The sequence below is a fragment of the Hylobates moloch genome, unplaced genomic scaffold (assembly GCF_009828535.3).
Source record: "Hylobates moloch isolate HMO894 unplaced genomic scaffold, HMol_V3 SCAFFOLD_18, whole genome shotgun sequence".
Classification (NCBI taxonomy): Eukaryota; Metazoa; Chordata; class Mammalia; order Primates; family Hylobatidae; genus Hylobates; species Hylobates moloch.
In genome coordinates this window covers 70005322-70023048 of record NW_026652293.1, presented here as the reverse complement: position 1 = coordinate 70023048, position 17727 = coordinate 70005322, and the positions used below count along the sequence as shown (strand labels likewise).

General features: G+C 36.7%; 1 protein-coding gene across 6 annotated transcripts in view; it reads right to left on the bottom strand.

The window, feature by feature from the left end:
• Nucleotides 1-17727, bottom strand: part of RYR2 (ryanodine receptor 2) — a 799701-nt gene that overhangs the window by 387397 nt on the left and 394577 nt on the right. For all 6 annotated transcript variants that reach the window (XM_032137647.2, XM_032137648.2, XM_058430777.1 and 3 more), the window contains 3 exons: nt 15794-15915; nt 6286-6469; nt 4152-4287 (listed from right to left, as the gene is read on the bottom strand). In XM_032137647.2, the coding sequence (XP_031993538.1) occupies nt 4152-4287; nt 6286-6469; nt 15794-15915 (442 nt within the window). The remainder of the gene's footprint in view (nt 1-4151; nt 4288-6285; nt 6470-15793; nt 15916-17727) is intronic.

Here is a 17727-nt window from a genome sequence, read left to right as displayed (position 1 = left end):
GTTCACGCCATTCTCCTGCCTCAGCCTCTCCGAGTAGCTGGGACTACAGGCGCCCGCCACCACGCCCGGCTAATTTTTTTTTGTATTTTTAGTAGAGACGGGGTTTCACCGTGGTCTCGATCTCCTGACCTCGTGATCCGCCCGCCTCGGCCTCCCAAAGTGCTGGGATTACAAGCGTGAGCCACCGCGCCCGGCCACTGGTTTTCAATACACTAATTTGATAGCCAAATGCACCCTGCTACAGAAAAGTCAATGGAAATCTCTGTAATGTATTTATTAAATAATTCCAGCAAATATTTATTGACTGCCTACTCTATTCAAGCATAGTGCTGGGTAGTGAATAAAAGCATTCTGATTAGAATTCAGTTCATAAAACCCTTTGCGTAAGTATACGAATCAACATTTGGGGTGGAAACTTCAGCTTCTTGGGTAGCACCCTCTGTAACATTCATTCCCTGTATGACAGACAGGCAGTCCAAGGACTTGACCCAGTTTCAAGAGTGGATCCCTGATCAGTCAAGACCGATGTTGGTAAAATTTCCCTACTCTTGCCAGAATGACTGGTTCAGGAATGGCCAGACACAATTTGGGCTCATGAGATGCGAGGAGCATTGTATTTGGGGATTTTAGGGAATAGCACACTCTTTCACAAGGGATAACTTCTGGAACAAGCCCTCTTTCACTTTTCCCATGTCAGAAAGAAAGCATGCAGTACTAGGAGCTGATAGCAGACAGCTGAGACCATCATGAAAAGCCTGCACTAGAGGAAGATGACTCCATGGAAGGCAGAGTGGAGACATAAAGCAGCTGGTTCTGGAGATAAGATGGAGCCATTGTGTCAAACCCACTGGTAGACTGCGAGCCGTGCAAACCCCAAAATCCCCTCTGTTGCTGAAGCCAGTTTGGGTTTGGGTATTCTGTTATTTCCAGCTGAACACATCCCAATGGAAACATCGCTGCACCTACACGAGCTCCTTTCTCGTTCTATTTAAATAGGTAAGCCATTTTAAAATCACACCTCTAGCCACGGTCCAGTAAAGGCCAACCTCAAAACTAATTAGGAGCAGGAACCGTGTTCACACCCACCAAGTCCCCAACATTTTGTAAAGTCTATTAATGTTACTTTTGTAGGTTCTAAAATAATCAAATTTAATCCCCAAACAACTCTGTGGCGGTAAAGGGAGGATTGGCTTGAGAAATAAGTAGCTCAGAAGGATAAAGCTGAAGTCCTAACTTTGCTGCAATGGATTTTTTCTATGATTATATAAAAAATTATAATTCCTTCTATTTATTTTTGCTACTCATGGATACAATACCTGTTGAAAGGACCAATGAACAGAGACTATAAAAAGAGTTGGTATGAACATAAAAGATGCATATTTTCTAGATTTACCTAAAAAACAATGTTCTTTCTGCATGTAACACTTTCTACCCTCAAACATACGTACTGAAATTCTTCTTTTTTAAAATTTAGAGATGGTTGCCCAGGCTGGCCTCAAACTTCTGGCCTCAAGCAATCCTACCAGTTCAGCCCCCCACATAGCTGGGACTACACACATGAGCCACTGCATCCAGCTAGTTTTTATTACTATTTAGAGACAGGGTTTTCCTATGCTGTCCAGGCTAGGTGATGCAACTCTTTACTTAAGCATTGAGTTTATCCAAGAAATTCATCTTATACCAAGTGAAGAAGGTAGGACGTGGTGTTAAAAACACCACCACACTTTAGTCTCTGCTATATTATGAAATTTAGTGCTATAACTTCTGCATTTGCAAAGAAATGCAGGCATTAGAATTTTGGCAACACAAAATCTTTATCTCAATGATTACTGTGGGTAAAATAATGAATCCAAATTCCTATAAAGCCTCAATATCGCTGGTCCTGTTCTCAGAAATGGCAGCGACATGTTACCTTTTAGTCTGAAAGTACCAAACTGCAAGTGTTTAATTTTAATGGCATATCAAGTAGCCCACCTAATGAAAACATATTAACAATTCTAATGGGCACAAGAGTTTTATTTGCTAGGTTGTATTATGACTCTATAAATTTTAATGACATTTAATTAGATTGTAAAGAATTTTCAAATATTTTGACTATCCTTCATTCTTCCCATTAAAAATGCATTATTTTTTCTTTTTTTTAACATTTTTTTGCATTATCTCCTTTCTATACTTAGGTATACTTTCCTATTTTATCAGAACTTAGTCATGTAATGAATACACATTTATTATCTCCTATGTGCCAGACATTCAGTCAAATAACAGATACAAAAGCCCGGAAGGTGCTATTCTTGCCTTAGAAATCAATCACACTTATAACTAACTAAGAAATGTGACAAGTACTATAAAATACAGGTGAAACTTAGTGGCAAGAAACCAGAGAAGGAAGGTTTAATTAGACTTAAGAGTTGGGAGAAACATCAAGAATAACTGTATTTTTGTTTTTGTTTTTGTTTTGAGATGCAGTCTCATTCTGTCACCAAGGCTGGAGTGCAGTGGCACAATCTCAGCTCACTGCAACCTCCACTTCCCGGGTTCAAATGGTTCTCCTGCCTTAGCCTCCTGAGTAGCTGGGGTTACAGGCTCCCACCACCACGCTCGGCTAATTTTTTGTATTTTTAGTAGAGACAGGGTTTCACCATGTTGGTCAGGCTGGTCTCGAATTCCTGACCTCAGGTAATCTGCCCACCTCAGCCTCCCAAAGTGCTGGGATTACATGTGTCAGCCACTGTGCCCGGTTATCAAGAGTAACTTTAAAAGACAGTGACATGTGAACTGGGTCTTGAAGGATATACAACAATTCTGGAAAAGGTGAGAGAACGTCCCAGAGGTGTGATGTGTATGGCAAGTTCAGGAAACTGTGATGTGCTCAAGTAAGGGTGTAGGGATAAGGGAACTGGGTAAATAGAAGGCTGAAAGGGCTAACTGGGGCCTCATATACCAGGGGCAACAAGGTGAACTTTATCTTCTAGAATGATATAGAAATGTGAACAATGTCTAAACAGGGAAGTGATGTAACAGTTGTGACATACAGGATGAATCTGAGATTTTGGAGGCGAGGGTTAGGGTAGAGAAAGACACCATTCCCCATGGTCTCTGTTTTTGCACATCTTGCAAACTAGTCACTGGAAGGCTTTGTTTCAGGAAATCTTTTCCAGGATGTCTGCAGCAAGAGGCCACGTAAGAGGGAGATGTCTCCATTCACAGCAAAGGCCAGGCAGGCTTTCTGTCTAGTGTAACCAACTCACGCTCCCTGAGCTCAGGATTCCTTTTCTGCAACCCGACCAGCTGCATGTGCAGGTGCCATCTGTCCCCTTCACATTGTCCTTTGAGAACTGGGGCTCAGAGAATTGGCACTACAGCCAATCTCTACAGCTACAGCCATTTATTTGACTACTAAACTGTCCCTCTTTACCCTAACTGCAGGCTAACTTACTAGCTTGCAAATAGGGTAAAAATCTCAGACCCTTTAGTTTTTGACAAGAGACAAGTAGAAGTTACAGGAGGTCAAAAATAATGAGGAGCTGTGTTTGCAGAGCGCCCACAGGAATGCAGTGTCAACCACAGCAACTCTCGCTTAATCAATGTCAGGTGTACTTAGAAGTTGCCAAACAGAGATAATATAAAAAATAGAGAGAAGACTGGAGCAGATCATTGATAAGACGGGAATGTAAGGAATTAAGAGGGACGCCTGCGGAACTAACTCCAAAAGCAAAAAGGAGATATTTAATACACATCCATGTAAAGACCCCTCATCTGCAAAGACTGCACCCTGAATGACTTTCTCCTCCTTTAACCAAAGGCAAATCTACTTCTCTAGCTACCTTTCTCACTCAGAGATGGATTTTAATACTAAGCACCATTTGATTTAGCACAGTAAATTAATAATTAAGTCTCAATTAAAAGGCATGTTATACAATCGCTGTAGCTATTATGTGATTTTTTTGTTTTTGTTTTTGATTTTGATTTTTTGTAGAGATGGGGGTCCTGCTATGTTGTCCAGGCTGGTCTCAAATTCCCGGCCTCCAACGATCCTCCCACCTCAGCTTCCCAAATTGCTGGAATTACAGGCATGAGACATCACACCTAATCCATTTATGGACATTTTAAATAGATAACTCTGTTGCTGTGAACCCAACCATGCTTCTTACCCAGCAACTCATACAGAGAGTTCAGAATGGATTTCCAAGACTCTCCGGCTTCTCGCCCAGCCACATCAGCAAAGTGTGCTGCGCTGCTGTAGACGTGCAGACGGTCTATGCACTCGAGCACGAGGTTGATCATTCCCTGGAAAGTTAAAAAAAAAAAAATCACCATCAGACATCCAAAACTGTCATTCTGCTTACAGACTAAAAATGCTAAGTTGATTTAAAAATAGAAGTCTGACTGAAGGTTCATCTACTAATCATAAAGAAAACTGTGATCATTCAAAGGACAGGAAGACACACATTTGCATGTGAAATGAAATGTTCTTCAGATAGTTCAAGCAGATTTTAAATTCTGAATGCCATCATCAAATAGCAGTGGAAGAACAACCTAAAAATACGTACTTCATACTTATGGCCTTCTATTGCTGAATGACCTAAGAGCAGATCCTTATTCTTAGACAGGCATTATTATTATTCTTAAAGATATAGTAAATCAGGTAAAGCCCATGAAAAGATATTTTTAAAGCAAATAAAAAATGTTGTAATGCATTTTTGCATTATAATGAACTTTGTAAGATACAGCCTGAGTTTGAAATTATGCTTTATTTTTATTATTATTGGTAGATCAAGGTTGTAAAAAGCGTGGCAAACCACATAAAGAGCTATAAACCACTATCGAATCCAATTAACTTATTTCACACAGAATTTAAGAGATACCATGGACCTAAGAACATTTCCAAGTCCCCATCCAGATTGTCTTATATGAGAAGTTGGGAAAAAAACTAAATTAATATTTTAATTTTTACACTCCAATATTTAATTTTACATCTTCCAGATATTAAATAAATGCAGCATTGTAAAAGAGCCTAACAATTTGGCATATGTGAAAGCTTCCAATAAACTAGTCCATGTTATTATTGGTTTATGTTGATACTTTTTTGCTTTCGTGCCATTGAGGTCTCTAGATAGGTCATCTCTTTTGAATACCCAGTGGGAACGTCCTCAAAAAGTTATGTCAGTTTCAAGAGTTTCTGAAAAGATATTAGAACACAGCTTTAAAAGTATACAGGGATTATGAGAACCTAGTAATAACCCATTCTGGTTTTGTTTGCTTAGTTTTATTTCTCTGTGTCACAACTTCTATTTTAGGCTTTGGGGGGTACATGTGCAGGTTTGTTATGTGGGTACATTGTGTGTCACTGGGGTTTGAAGTATAAATTATTTCATCACCCAGACAGTGAGCAGAGTACCTGGCAGGTAGTTTCTCAACCCTTGCCCTCCTCCCACCCTCCACCCTCAAGTAGGCCCTGGTATTTATTGTTCCCCTCTTTGTGTCCATGTGTACTCAGTGAATAACCTTTTTTGTTACTTTTATGAAGCTAAGTATTTATTCAGAAAAAATCATTATTCTCCATACAAGATGCATTGAAAAGAAAGGGAATCCAGCTGAACAAGCCTGATTTATCCCATCAATCCTGGTAGAGTCCACTGAAGCTCCTGACTATATTAGAACATTCGATATATCATTTGGTCCTTCTTTTATTGTTTATAAAATATGACACTTGAGTTCTTTTTAGCAGTGAAACTTTTGGTGCAATACAATCATACATGGAAATGTAATAGATGCAAAGGGGAAAGGTAGGGTTGCTCTGTCCAAGTAGGGTTCCTGGAGCTCAGCCTACTCTGGTAGCCCTCTCCTGACAGCTTCCATCCCCAACACGAAGCTTCCTATAGATCCTGGGCCATTTCCAAGGAGCACCTGCTGAATAGTTTGAAAACCCTGATGCTTTCTAAAGCCTGTATTCATATAGACACTTTAAGATTCTTAATTGATATAACCCACATGAAGAGAACTATAGTGCTTGCAAAAGACCAGGGTGAGGACTGAGCAGAGAGTAAATGTCTCTTGCCAGGAGAATGAAAAGATTCATGTTTTTAAATTAATACTCATGGATAGTATAAATAAATAAAAATCATGTTAAGATTTCTCTAAGGCATGTTTCTCCTGTTCAGTAGCATACTTTCTCGTCTATATTGCAAAACGCAAAGATGGTCAAATAGATGAGAATTTTCCCAACCAAGAAGCTGTTTTTACAAGAGAACAACAGAAGAGAAGTGAGTGTTGACAGACACGGACCTCTTCCTGGAAGAGATTTTGCCGATTCTTCAGGGCTCGTAGTCTGTTCTGTTTGTCTTCATGCTCTAAATGCTCATCTGGGGGGTGGAAGTAGCCAATGAGATCCTGCAGACTTAGACTTACGGACTCTATAGGCAAATCGACTGTGGAAGCCTTCGCTTTCTTGCTGAGAGCATCAAGGCCCCTAAAATAAACCATAAACATTTCTCTATTGTTGGTGATTCATAATTTTATCATTTTTCCATTTATAGATGATTTCAGAGCATTAATCTCTCCCTACATCACTGTAAAAGGGACATGTCAGAAAGGTCCTCCTGCTCCTAAAGCAGTGATAATGAATTCTGATTTAAGTCAGAAACTGTGCAATGTTATGTTATAAAAAGCAGTGTCCACGGCCACTGATCCAGAGAATAACCTTAAAGGCCACAGGAACAGTGCCTACAAAACCAGTAGTTGAAATGTTCAGAAATCAATTGATTTTCATTAGAAAGCACTACATACTTTAAGGCTTCAGGCTGCATCTTCCCAGATTCATAATTCTGACATTTCCTTGTGGTTTGTTTTCAAAAAGGAATTCCTAAGTTTTCATGGACCCTAGCTTGCCATTCTGTTTAATTCCTGTGAGTTCAAAAATATATTCTAATGATGTTAATTTAGAAAATTTGCTTATTAATCGGTAAATATATATTAAAATGCTTTTCTATTATCTGAAAGAAATGTATTTAAAAGTTATATTAACAAAACCATCATGAAGTATTTTCTAGCCTTGGAAGGAAGATATATTACTGGCATGTAAATGTGTTAATTTGTTGAACTTACTGAGATTCTCAGTTTTTAAACTCATAGCTTTGAATGTATCCGAAAAGAACTTTAAAGCATGACGTCTACAAATCAAAAGTATTTCAAAATAAAAATATTTTTAAAAACACAATGCATACAATAAAAGAATGGGACAATACCTCTACTGTAGTTGATATGGTAATATTCTATAGCCATGACAAGTTGTTAATGCATAGAAATATTACACTTCCATTCCTGCTCTCTACATCAGCAAATCTGTATGGTAACATTTTATCCCAAGCAAATGTTTCTGACTAATTTTCTGACTATGTTGGAACTTACATTACAAAACAATAAAATACTCATTAAGGAGAATTAGCTTTGAACTTTATAGTTTTAAAACATTATTTAAAATACGTCATCACTTCCACAAAGATTGCTAATGATTTTGGAATATTTGATTTCAGCTTTATCAAACAGTAGAAATAGTAAAACTGTACAACTATTTTAAAGTTTTTGCCTGAAATTCTATATCAATTATATATCAACAGAATTCACCTATCCCTAAGTTTTATCGCCTCTGTAAGTTTTTCTGTGCCCAAAAAGCAAGAGTGACTTTTCAGTAGAAAATTATTTTTCCCCTTTAACTCACATGCAATGAAGTATTTTTCTAAACATTTTACCCCACTAACTCCAATTAAACATAAATAAATGTATAACAAATTCAAACTCAACTCTTTTTTTTTTTTTTTGAGATGGAGTCTCGCTCTGTCGCCCAGGCTGGAGTGCAGTGGCGCAATCTCAGCTCACTGCAAGCTCCACCTCCCGGGTTCACGCCATTCTCCTGCCTCAGCCTCTCTGAGTAGCTGGGACTACAGGCGCCCGCCACCACGCCCGGCTAATTTTTTGTATTTTTAGTAGAGACGGGGTTTCACCGTGGTCTCGATCTCCTGACCTCGTGGATCTGCCCGCCTCGGCCTCCCAAAGTGCTGGGATTACAAGCGTGAGCCACCGCGCCCGGCCAAACTCAACTCTTAATAAGTGAATAAAATTCAAAAATGATTCAGTATCCACATTTTCAAATTTAAGTGAAAACAATAGTAAATGTCAGTTTTTAGGTTATTACATTGAAATAAACATATCTACCATGAGGAACGTAACTATTCAATTACTTTGTAAGAAAAGCCTCTTGTCAGAAGAAATGTTGTCCAAACTTCTAAAATTATTAATTATGTTATGTTTTAGGGCTTTCATCTAATACGAAGATGTATATCATCTTAATTTATGAAGGACAAAAAATATAATCAGGGAGAAAAAAAATCATCCAGAAATCCAAAGGTAGTAGAATCACACTATGCTAGAGTAAAAACGAAGGCTATTAACCCTATGGCTACATTTTGTAATTTAAAGATTAAACTATATTATTACCTAACAAATACAGGTTCCTCCCCTCTCTCATTTACTCCAAGAATATATGTATTAATATATCCAGAAGAAAAATGAAAACATATATAGTATATATAAAATATATATGTTATATATTATATTTATTATACATTACATATTTGTCATACGTTATATATAGTATATATTAGTATATACTAATAGTATATGCTGATATAGTATATTATTAATGTATAATACTCTATAGTATATAGTATATGCTATACTATATAGAGTATAATATATACTATACATATATAACGTAATATAGTATACGAGATTGTTAATGATACTATTATGTAGTATAGTATATAATACAATACTAATAGATACTATTGATTACATATACTATTGTATAGTATATATAACATATACTATACTATACATTATAATATACTATATAATATATCCATTATAATGTATAATTACATATAATATGTATGTTTATACACTTCCATGTATACACACACATTATGTATTACTTAAATGCTCATAAGTATTACTATCAGTAGTACACACACACACATTTTATATATACATATATATATATATTCCCCACCCCAGGCCAAAAGAATAGAGCCCCCTCCCCTGCAGACAACACAGATACACACACAAACACACACACATATACACACACACATACACACACATACAGTACTACCACAACCACCCTGACCCGGGAGAGAGAGAACAGAAGGGTCACAGAACATAAACCACATAAGAAAAACACAAATGATTAAATAATCTTGACTTTCTTTCTAAAAGGTAAAAATTTTAAAATTAGTCTCAACACATATTAAGTAAATTGGCATAAATAAAATTAATAGTAAAAAATAACTGAAAAATACATGGGTGAAAATATCGTAAAAATACAGAGATTTTAAAGACTGTTGGTGCTTTCATGAATGTGATAAAATGAATAAAATATTTTACTTAAAGGCATATGCTCTTTAAAATGCTCAGTAATCATGTAAAACTTTTCAAACCTTCTGAATATATTAAAAAATTATATAAATTCAGGACTTCTAATTTATTTTTTTGAGACAGAGTTTCACTCTGTCACCCAGGCTGGAGTGCAGTGGTATGATCTTGGCTCACTGCAACCTCTGTCTCCCGGGTTCAGGGTTTAAGCGATTCTCGAGCCTCAGTCTCCAGAATAGCTGAGATTACCGGCGCATGCCCACCATATCCAGCTAATTTTTATATTTTTAGTAGAGATGGGGTTTCATCCCTGCTGGCCAGACTGCTTTAAAATTCCTGACCTCAAGTGATGTGCCGGCCTCAGCCTCCCAAAGTGCTGCGATTACAGGTGTGAGCCATCACACCCGGCCCAATTTGCTACTTTGTAAGTCTTATCATTTTACTGGTTGCATAGCATTCTGTTGTATAGAATGTAGAATACAATATAGTTTACTCTCTGTTGATCAACTCCTGGCCGCAAACGATCCACCCACCTTGGCCTCCCAAAGTGCTAGGATTACAGGTGAGAGTCACCACTAAATTTGGGACTTATAATAGGTAATACTCATGTGCATTTAAGTAAAACTTGCATATATATATATATATATATATATATACATATTCAAGTTTATATATATATACATATTCAAGTTTATATATATATACATATTCAAGTTTATATATATATACATATTCAAGTTTATATATATGCAATATAAACATGATTATTGGATATATATATGCAATATAAACATATATATGCAACATATATATATATGCAACATAAATATATATATGCAATATAAACATGATTACTGGAGTTAAATAATATAACTAAAGGATAAATATAGAAAAGAAACAAGGAGAATAAACCAAAGCTTAATTAAAATTTAGTTTTTGAAAAAGCTAATATATGATTAAGGTCAGTTAAGCACAAGAGAAAGAAAGGTTAATTGTGTTTATCCATAGCACTTCTCAGGTGATCACAAGGGAGAGACATTGTTAAAAGCAGATGTTACATAACTCAGAAAAATATGGCAGATTTGTGATGGGTTTGTAATGAGGAGGATAGCTAAAAATATCAATGCAGAATTAGCAAAGAGGTTCTAGACTACATTTCCCAAGGGGAACAAGGAATCTCATCTGGAAATAAGCATTGCACATGTCAACTAGATGTGAGTTACATTTGGCCAAGATAAAGTGACAGGGCAGGATTTCCCTTCCCTCTGAAACGACCCCAAAAACAGGCAAAGTATAATGGGGGGTGGCGGGGCGGGGACCAAAAAAACACGAAAACTTTCAAGACACTGGAGAGCAATGAATAAAGGACAGGAATTCCTGAGGAATGGAAACAAATCAGGTGAGTCCTACAGCTGCCTCAGTTTACTGCCTAGGAGAATTTCCAGGCCATGGAGCAGGAAGGGAACCCAGGTGTGGCCTGACAGTCTCCATGAGTTGAAGAGATATTGCTGAGCGTCCAGGAGACCAAGGTTGCTGGAATTCACAGGACACAGAGAGGAGAGGGCTCACGAGAGGGAACCCTGGAGACCTACAGAAGGTCCCCCTCAAATATTCAGCAGAACACTGATGAGACCATCACGAGAAAACTACTCAAGGCAGGGAACAGAATCACCTGAAAGGATTAGAGGGAACAACAACTGGCCCTCACACAGAACCTGAAACAGTGCCTGTCCCCAGCAGCCAGACTGGAAAACTTTACAATTCATGGGACACTGGATAGAGTATTCAGAGGGTCTTGTCTCAGTAGTGGGGAATCATTTGCCCCAGACTAAACACTGCTCTTCCCACCCAGAAAACTCTAAGGGCAAGATCCAAACAAATCAAACTCTTTCTAGGTAACTTAACAGCATCCCAGGAAAAAGCTCAAGAATATTTACAGGAATATAAAAATAGCCAGCATCTAACAAATTCACAATGTCTGGTAACCAAACAAAAATAACCAGGCATACAAAGAACTATAAAATACAATCATTCATAGGGAGTAAAATTAGTCAATCCAAAGAAAAAAAAAAAAAAGCGTCCATCTAGAATGCTGTACACAGCAAAAATATCACTTAAAATGAAGGCAAAGAACACATTTTCAGTTGTACAAAAGCCAAAAAGTTGTACAAAAGCTGAAAGAGTCTATCTCCAGCAGACTTGCACAATAAGAAATGTTTAAAAAAAAGTCCTTCATGCAGAAGAAAACAATACCTGAAGAAAATACAGATCCACACACACACACACACACACACAAAGAGCACTAGAAATGATAACTATATGTGCAAATATAGATGTTTTTGTTATTTAAATCTCTTTAAAAACTAATTGACTGTTTAAATAAAAATATAGTGTGGAATTAATAACATCTATAAATGTAAAACGTATGACAAAGTGCGAAAACTGGGAGGGAAGTATCCTATTATAATGTTCTTACACTATTCATAGGGTGACAAAATATCAATTAAAGGTAGACTGTGGCAAATTAAAGATATATGCTATAAACCGTAAGTAACCACTAAAATACAAATAAAGTATTACAGCTTTAACCCGTAAGTAACCACTAAAATACAAATAAAATATTACAGCTAATAAGCCAATAAAAAGGAGGTAAGATGAAATAATAGAAAATACTCAACTAATCCAAAAGAAGGAAGAAAAAGGAGGAAATGGGGGGACAACGACAAAGTGTTGTTCTTATGTGGTTAATTTTTGTAACCCATATGCTCTCATTCTCCTGTGTAAGGGTGGTGATGGTGGTGGTGATGGTGATGGCGTGCCTGTGTGTATCTCCTCTTTATCCTGTTACTAGGTGGGACGAATATAAAACAAATAGGAAGAAGACAGACTTAAGCCTACTATATCAATAATCATATTAATGTAAATGGATTAAACAATACAATTTAAAACAGGGATTAACAAATGGGATAAAAAAGCAAGACCCAACTACCTATTGCTTAAAAGAAATGCACTTTAAATATAAAGATACAAACAGGTTAAAGGTCATAGGATGCTAATACCAAAGGTGGGGGGAGAACTAGAGTGGCTATGTTCATATTATACAAAGTACATGTCATGGCAAAGAATATTACCAGAGTTAAGGAAGGTAATTTCATAATGATAAAGGGGTCAGTTCATCAAAAGAACAAAATCCTAAACAGGTATGCACTTAATAACAGAGCTTCAAAATGCACAAAGAAAAGGTGACAAACAGCAAGGAGAAACAGAGATATCCACAATTACAGTCAGACACTTTTCAATACCTTTCTCTCAGTAATTAGTAGAACAAAGAGACCGAAAAACGTAAGGAAATTGAATATCTAAGTAAAACTAAATTGACACTTTTGAACACGACCCAACAAGAGGAGAATGCACATTCTTTTCAAATTCGCATGAAACATTTACCAAAATGAAGTTTACTCTAAGCCGTAAAACAAGTCTTAATAAATTTAAAAGCGATCAATCTCACAAAGTATATTCTCTGACCATAATGGCATTAAATTAGAAATTAGTAACAGAAAAATATTCAGGAAATCTCCGAATATTTGGAAATTGAAAAAATCTATTGGTCAAAGAAGTCATCAAAGGAGAAACTGAAAGAAAACATATCAGTGCCAGGTGCGGTGGCTCACGCCTGTAATCCCAGCACTTTGTGAGGCCAAGGTGGGTGGATCACTTGAGATCAGGTGTTCGAGACCAGCCTGGGCAACATGGTGAAACCACATCTCTACTAAAAATAAAAAAAATTAGCCAGGAGTGGTGACACACACCTGTAATCCTAGCTACTTGGGACGCTGACGCAGTAGAATTGCTTAAACCTGGGAGGCAGGTTGTAGTGAGCAGAGATAGGGCCATTGCACTCTAGTCTGGCAACAGAATGAGAGTGAAGAGCAGAATGGGGAGAGGGGAGGGAGGAGAGGGGAGCGGAAAGAAGAAAAGACAGAAAGAAAGAAAAGAAAAAAAGAAAAGAAAAGAGAAGAGGGAGGGAGGGAGGGAAGGAGGGAAGGATGGAAGGAAGGAAGGAAGGAAGGAAAGGGGGGAGGAGGGAGAGGAGAGAAAGAAAGAAAGAAAAGAAAGAAAGGAAGAAAGGAAAATCAAAACGTGTGAGGTGCCACTAAAAACAGAAATGCATAACACTAAATGTTTATATCAACAAAGGTCTCAATAATATCAGCATTCAGCTTATAAAGTTAGAAAAAAGAGAGCAAGGCAAGAAGAAAGAAAATAGAAAAAATCAGACTGGGAATCAGAAAGTCTTTTCATAGTTAATAGGGGTTCATGTAACCATCTTATTTTATCACAATAGGTATAACAAATGAATTTCACTCAAATAGCCCAGACAAAAAATAATTTTCAAGATTTAATAAAGCAACAAGTGTATAATTCAACATTTTTTATCATAGAATCCAAATTTCTCATACTTAGTACTCTATCTAATCAGAAAAGTAATTGTTAAATTTTAAAATTATTCTTTCAAAGAGCAGACGTGCTAAAGTAAATCACTTTCAAGATGAATTTTGGTATTTCAGCCAGCATAAAAAAAATGTCACTTATGGTATACTATCACTACATTATGTCTATAACACTGAGATGGTGGCTTTCCCACAAAATAGTTTTCAAAATAAATAACCAGTTTTTGGTCTAGTATTAAATTAACTTATCAAATGGAATCTCTGTAGTGCCACTGAATACTCTACAGCAGTCAAATTGAATTTTTAAAAGTCCCTCATATTTGAAGAAGTCAGTGCTGACTAAATATAAAATTGACAGTTTCAAAGATTTATGATTAATTTGCTCAATCCCTATCATAGGATTGATCAGCTCTAGTAAAGAAAAACTAGTGGGAAGAACAAGATACGAAAAGGCTAAGTTTGTTTCCAAAATAAGTTATAATTTCCAAGTAGAACTTCTTGACTAATTTTATAATGCATTAAAATGTAATAAATTTTTATTATAATAAATACTATATTAAACTACAAGAATACAAATAATACTGAAAAGTAATACAAGTAATAAAAAATACAAAAATGTGGTGCATACCCCATTCGATTTAAGCTTTACTCCATCTGATGAGGCTTGGAGTTGAGATAAGGCAGAGAAATGGACTAAACACTTAGGATGTGTGGCCAAATGCTGTGCACATTTTTTGGTTACATACGGGCACACACATATACACACAGTATGTATGGTTTATAAAAGGGATGGTTTATAAAAGAAGTAGAACATAAGATAATCTTGAGTAGGGGAGATTTGTTTCATGCTGTAAAGCCAAAAAAAAAATTTACCAATTCAACTACTACAAAAATCCTTTCAAATTCTTTCCCAAACCAATAAACTGGTGAAACGGTTTGCAATTTATGATGACAGGAAATGAATATCTCTAAACATAACAAAAGCTCAGAACAACTTAACAGAAATATGTATAATAGGATTAAACACGAAAGAAAAAATAAATGAAGAAAGATGGTCAACAAAATGTTTCCCCCATCAAATTAGCAAAGTTTAAAGAGACAAATGAAATCTCTCACAAGGCAGAGCATATGTTGGTATAATGTCACCAGAAAACAGGTTGGTCACAAGTTTAATTTAGTCTGTAGATATGCAATTATTGCAATTATTAGGTGGAAAAACAGTTCTTATGAGAATTACCTTAAAAAAATACATATCAAAACTCAGCAAATATATAAGCTTCACTACCCTCATTGCAAAAGGAACAAGGCCAGGAGCGGTGGCTCACGCCTGTAATCTCAGCACTTTGGGAGGCTGAGGTGAGCGGATCACGAGGTCAAGAGATCGAGTCCATCCTGGCCAACATGGTGAAACCCTATCTCTACTAAAAATACAAAAATTAGCTAGGTGTGGTGGTGAGGACCTGTAATCCTAGCTACTCGGGAGGCTGAGGCAGGACAATCGCTTGAACTCAGGAGGCGGAGGTTGCAGTGAGCCGAGATTGCGCCACTGCACTCCAGCCTGGGTGACAGTGTGAGACTCTGTACTCTGTCTTAAAAAAAAAAAAAAAAAGAAAAGAAAAGAAAAAGGAACGAAATAAGTCCAGTACAAGGAAAAGTAGTCATTAAATAATCCTAATCTATACCTATCAATTACAAATTACACATCCAATTTCCAAAACCATATTGTTTTTAAAAGTTTATTTAAAAGAAAGACATTAAATCATCTAATTAACACTTCCTAATGTTTCTGCTGACTTACCAAACAGTATGAGATTTATTGCCATCATAGAATACTTTTAAATTGTCTATTTGCATATCCAATAAAGAAATGAAAATGAAGTATCAAACAACTACGCCTACAAAAGAAAAAGTACCTTATAAATCTATTGAAAAGGAAGACTGTGCTGCGGATAACTCGTGCTGTGCGTGATTCTTCATGCTGGGATCTCGATAAACTTATGCCATCATCCATGTGGCCTTCATGATGCATAATAGCCTGTAGGAAAGCAAAAATAAGGCCATTACTCCCAACATCTCTTTTCCAAACTAGACTTAGGGAGATGTGTACTCAAACAGCTGAGCCATAACAATAGATAGAATCAAAAGGCAGGTATAGGGGACTGTGAAGCTGCTATGTTCAGATAAAATCTATGTACAGCTCCCTATACAAACTAGCCATTCCATTTATTCATTTAGTTATTATTTCATTTTTTGAGATGGGGTCTTGCTATGTTGCCCAGGCTGGTCTTGAACTCCTGGGCTTCAGTGATCCTTCTCCCTCTGCCTCCTGAATAGCTAGAATTACAAGCCCCCATCACCTTGCTCAGCTCAGTTATTGTTTTAAAGAACTACTCAAAAAGTGCAGAGTCAAGTAAAACAAATAGCAGAGCCTTTTCACATATCCACATTGAATGACTGATCCTCAGCCTAAGCAAACTTGGCACAAAGCAGCAAAGCTAACGTTGCACAGGCACACCAGTCATAAAGTAGTTCTGAACATAGACTAGTCAATAATAAGTACTGAACAATGCTTATAAATCATCTAAATGATAAAAATGTATACATATATTTCTTTTGATAGTTTTTTTGTTTTTGAACTTTCTATGAAACTATAATGTTAGGAAAGAGAAATGCAAAAATCTTAAGAAAACAGTTTCATGATTTTCACAAGTGAACATTCCTGCATGACCAACACCCAGCTCAAGAAATAAAACATTATGGTATCTTAAAATCCTCCTTAGTGCTCCTTTCCTATCCCTATCCTTCACAAGGTTCACCACCTTGGCAGACTTTTGACAGCACAAATCAGTTGTGTACTATATATAAGTAGAACCATTTGTTCCCATCTGTGCTTATCTTCATTCAACATTTATAGCAAGATGATTTAATACACCTACCCAGGTGTACTGAACTAAATCTAGGAACTGGAACTATAAATTAACTAGAAAACAATGTAAAGAGGAAACTCCTTATATAAAAAATCAGTGAGACACAGATATATCTATATTCAAAGGCAAAATATTATAGCCTTAAGTGCCCTCATTAATAAAGAAAAAAATGACTAAAATGAAAGAACTTACTATTTTCATGTCCTAAAAACAGAACAGCAAAGAAAGTTGAAAAGTAGAACTAATGAAGATTAAGTGAAATTACTAAACTAGAAGTCAAATAAAGTACTAGAGAAGATTAATAAACTCAAAATTTGATTCTTTGTGATGATAAATAAAACAAAGCTCTTACAAACCAAGCTAAAGATAAAACAGAAATTAAAAACACAGAGAATGGGAAATTACAATAATACAATACTGTGTGCAACTCCATGGCAAAACCAAAAATCAACCAACCAAACAAAACTGGGTATTCCAGGGGAATAGAATAGATTCTTAGCAAAATAAGACTAATCAAAAGGAATCCAACTCTATTTGACCAGGTTCTTTAGAAAAGGATTGAAAAGCCGGGCGTGGTGGCTCACGCCTGTAATCCCAGCACTTTGGGAGGCTGAGGTGGGCTGATCACGAGGTCAGGAGATCGAGACCATGGTGAAACCCCGTCTCTACTACAAATACAAAAAATTAGCCGGGCGTGGTGGCGGGCGCCTGTAGTCCCAGCTACTCGGGAGGCTGAGGCAGGGGAAAGGCGTGAACCCAGGAGGCGGAGCTTGCAGTGAGCCGAGATCACGCCACTGCACTCCGGCCTGGGCGAAAGAGCAAGACTCCGTCTCAAAAAAAAAAAAAAAAGGATTGAAAAGATAATTTAAGATACAATATTTAAAAGACCAAGGACTAGCTGGTTTCACAGGTGAGCTGTG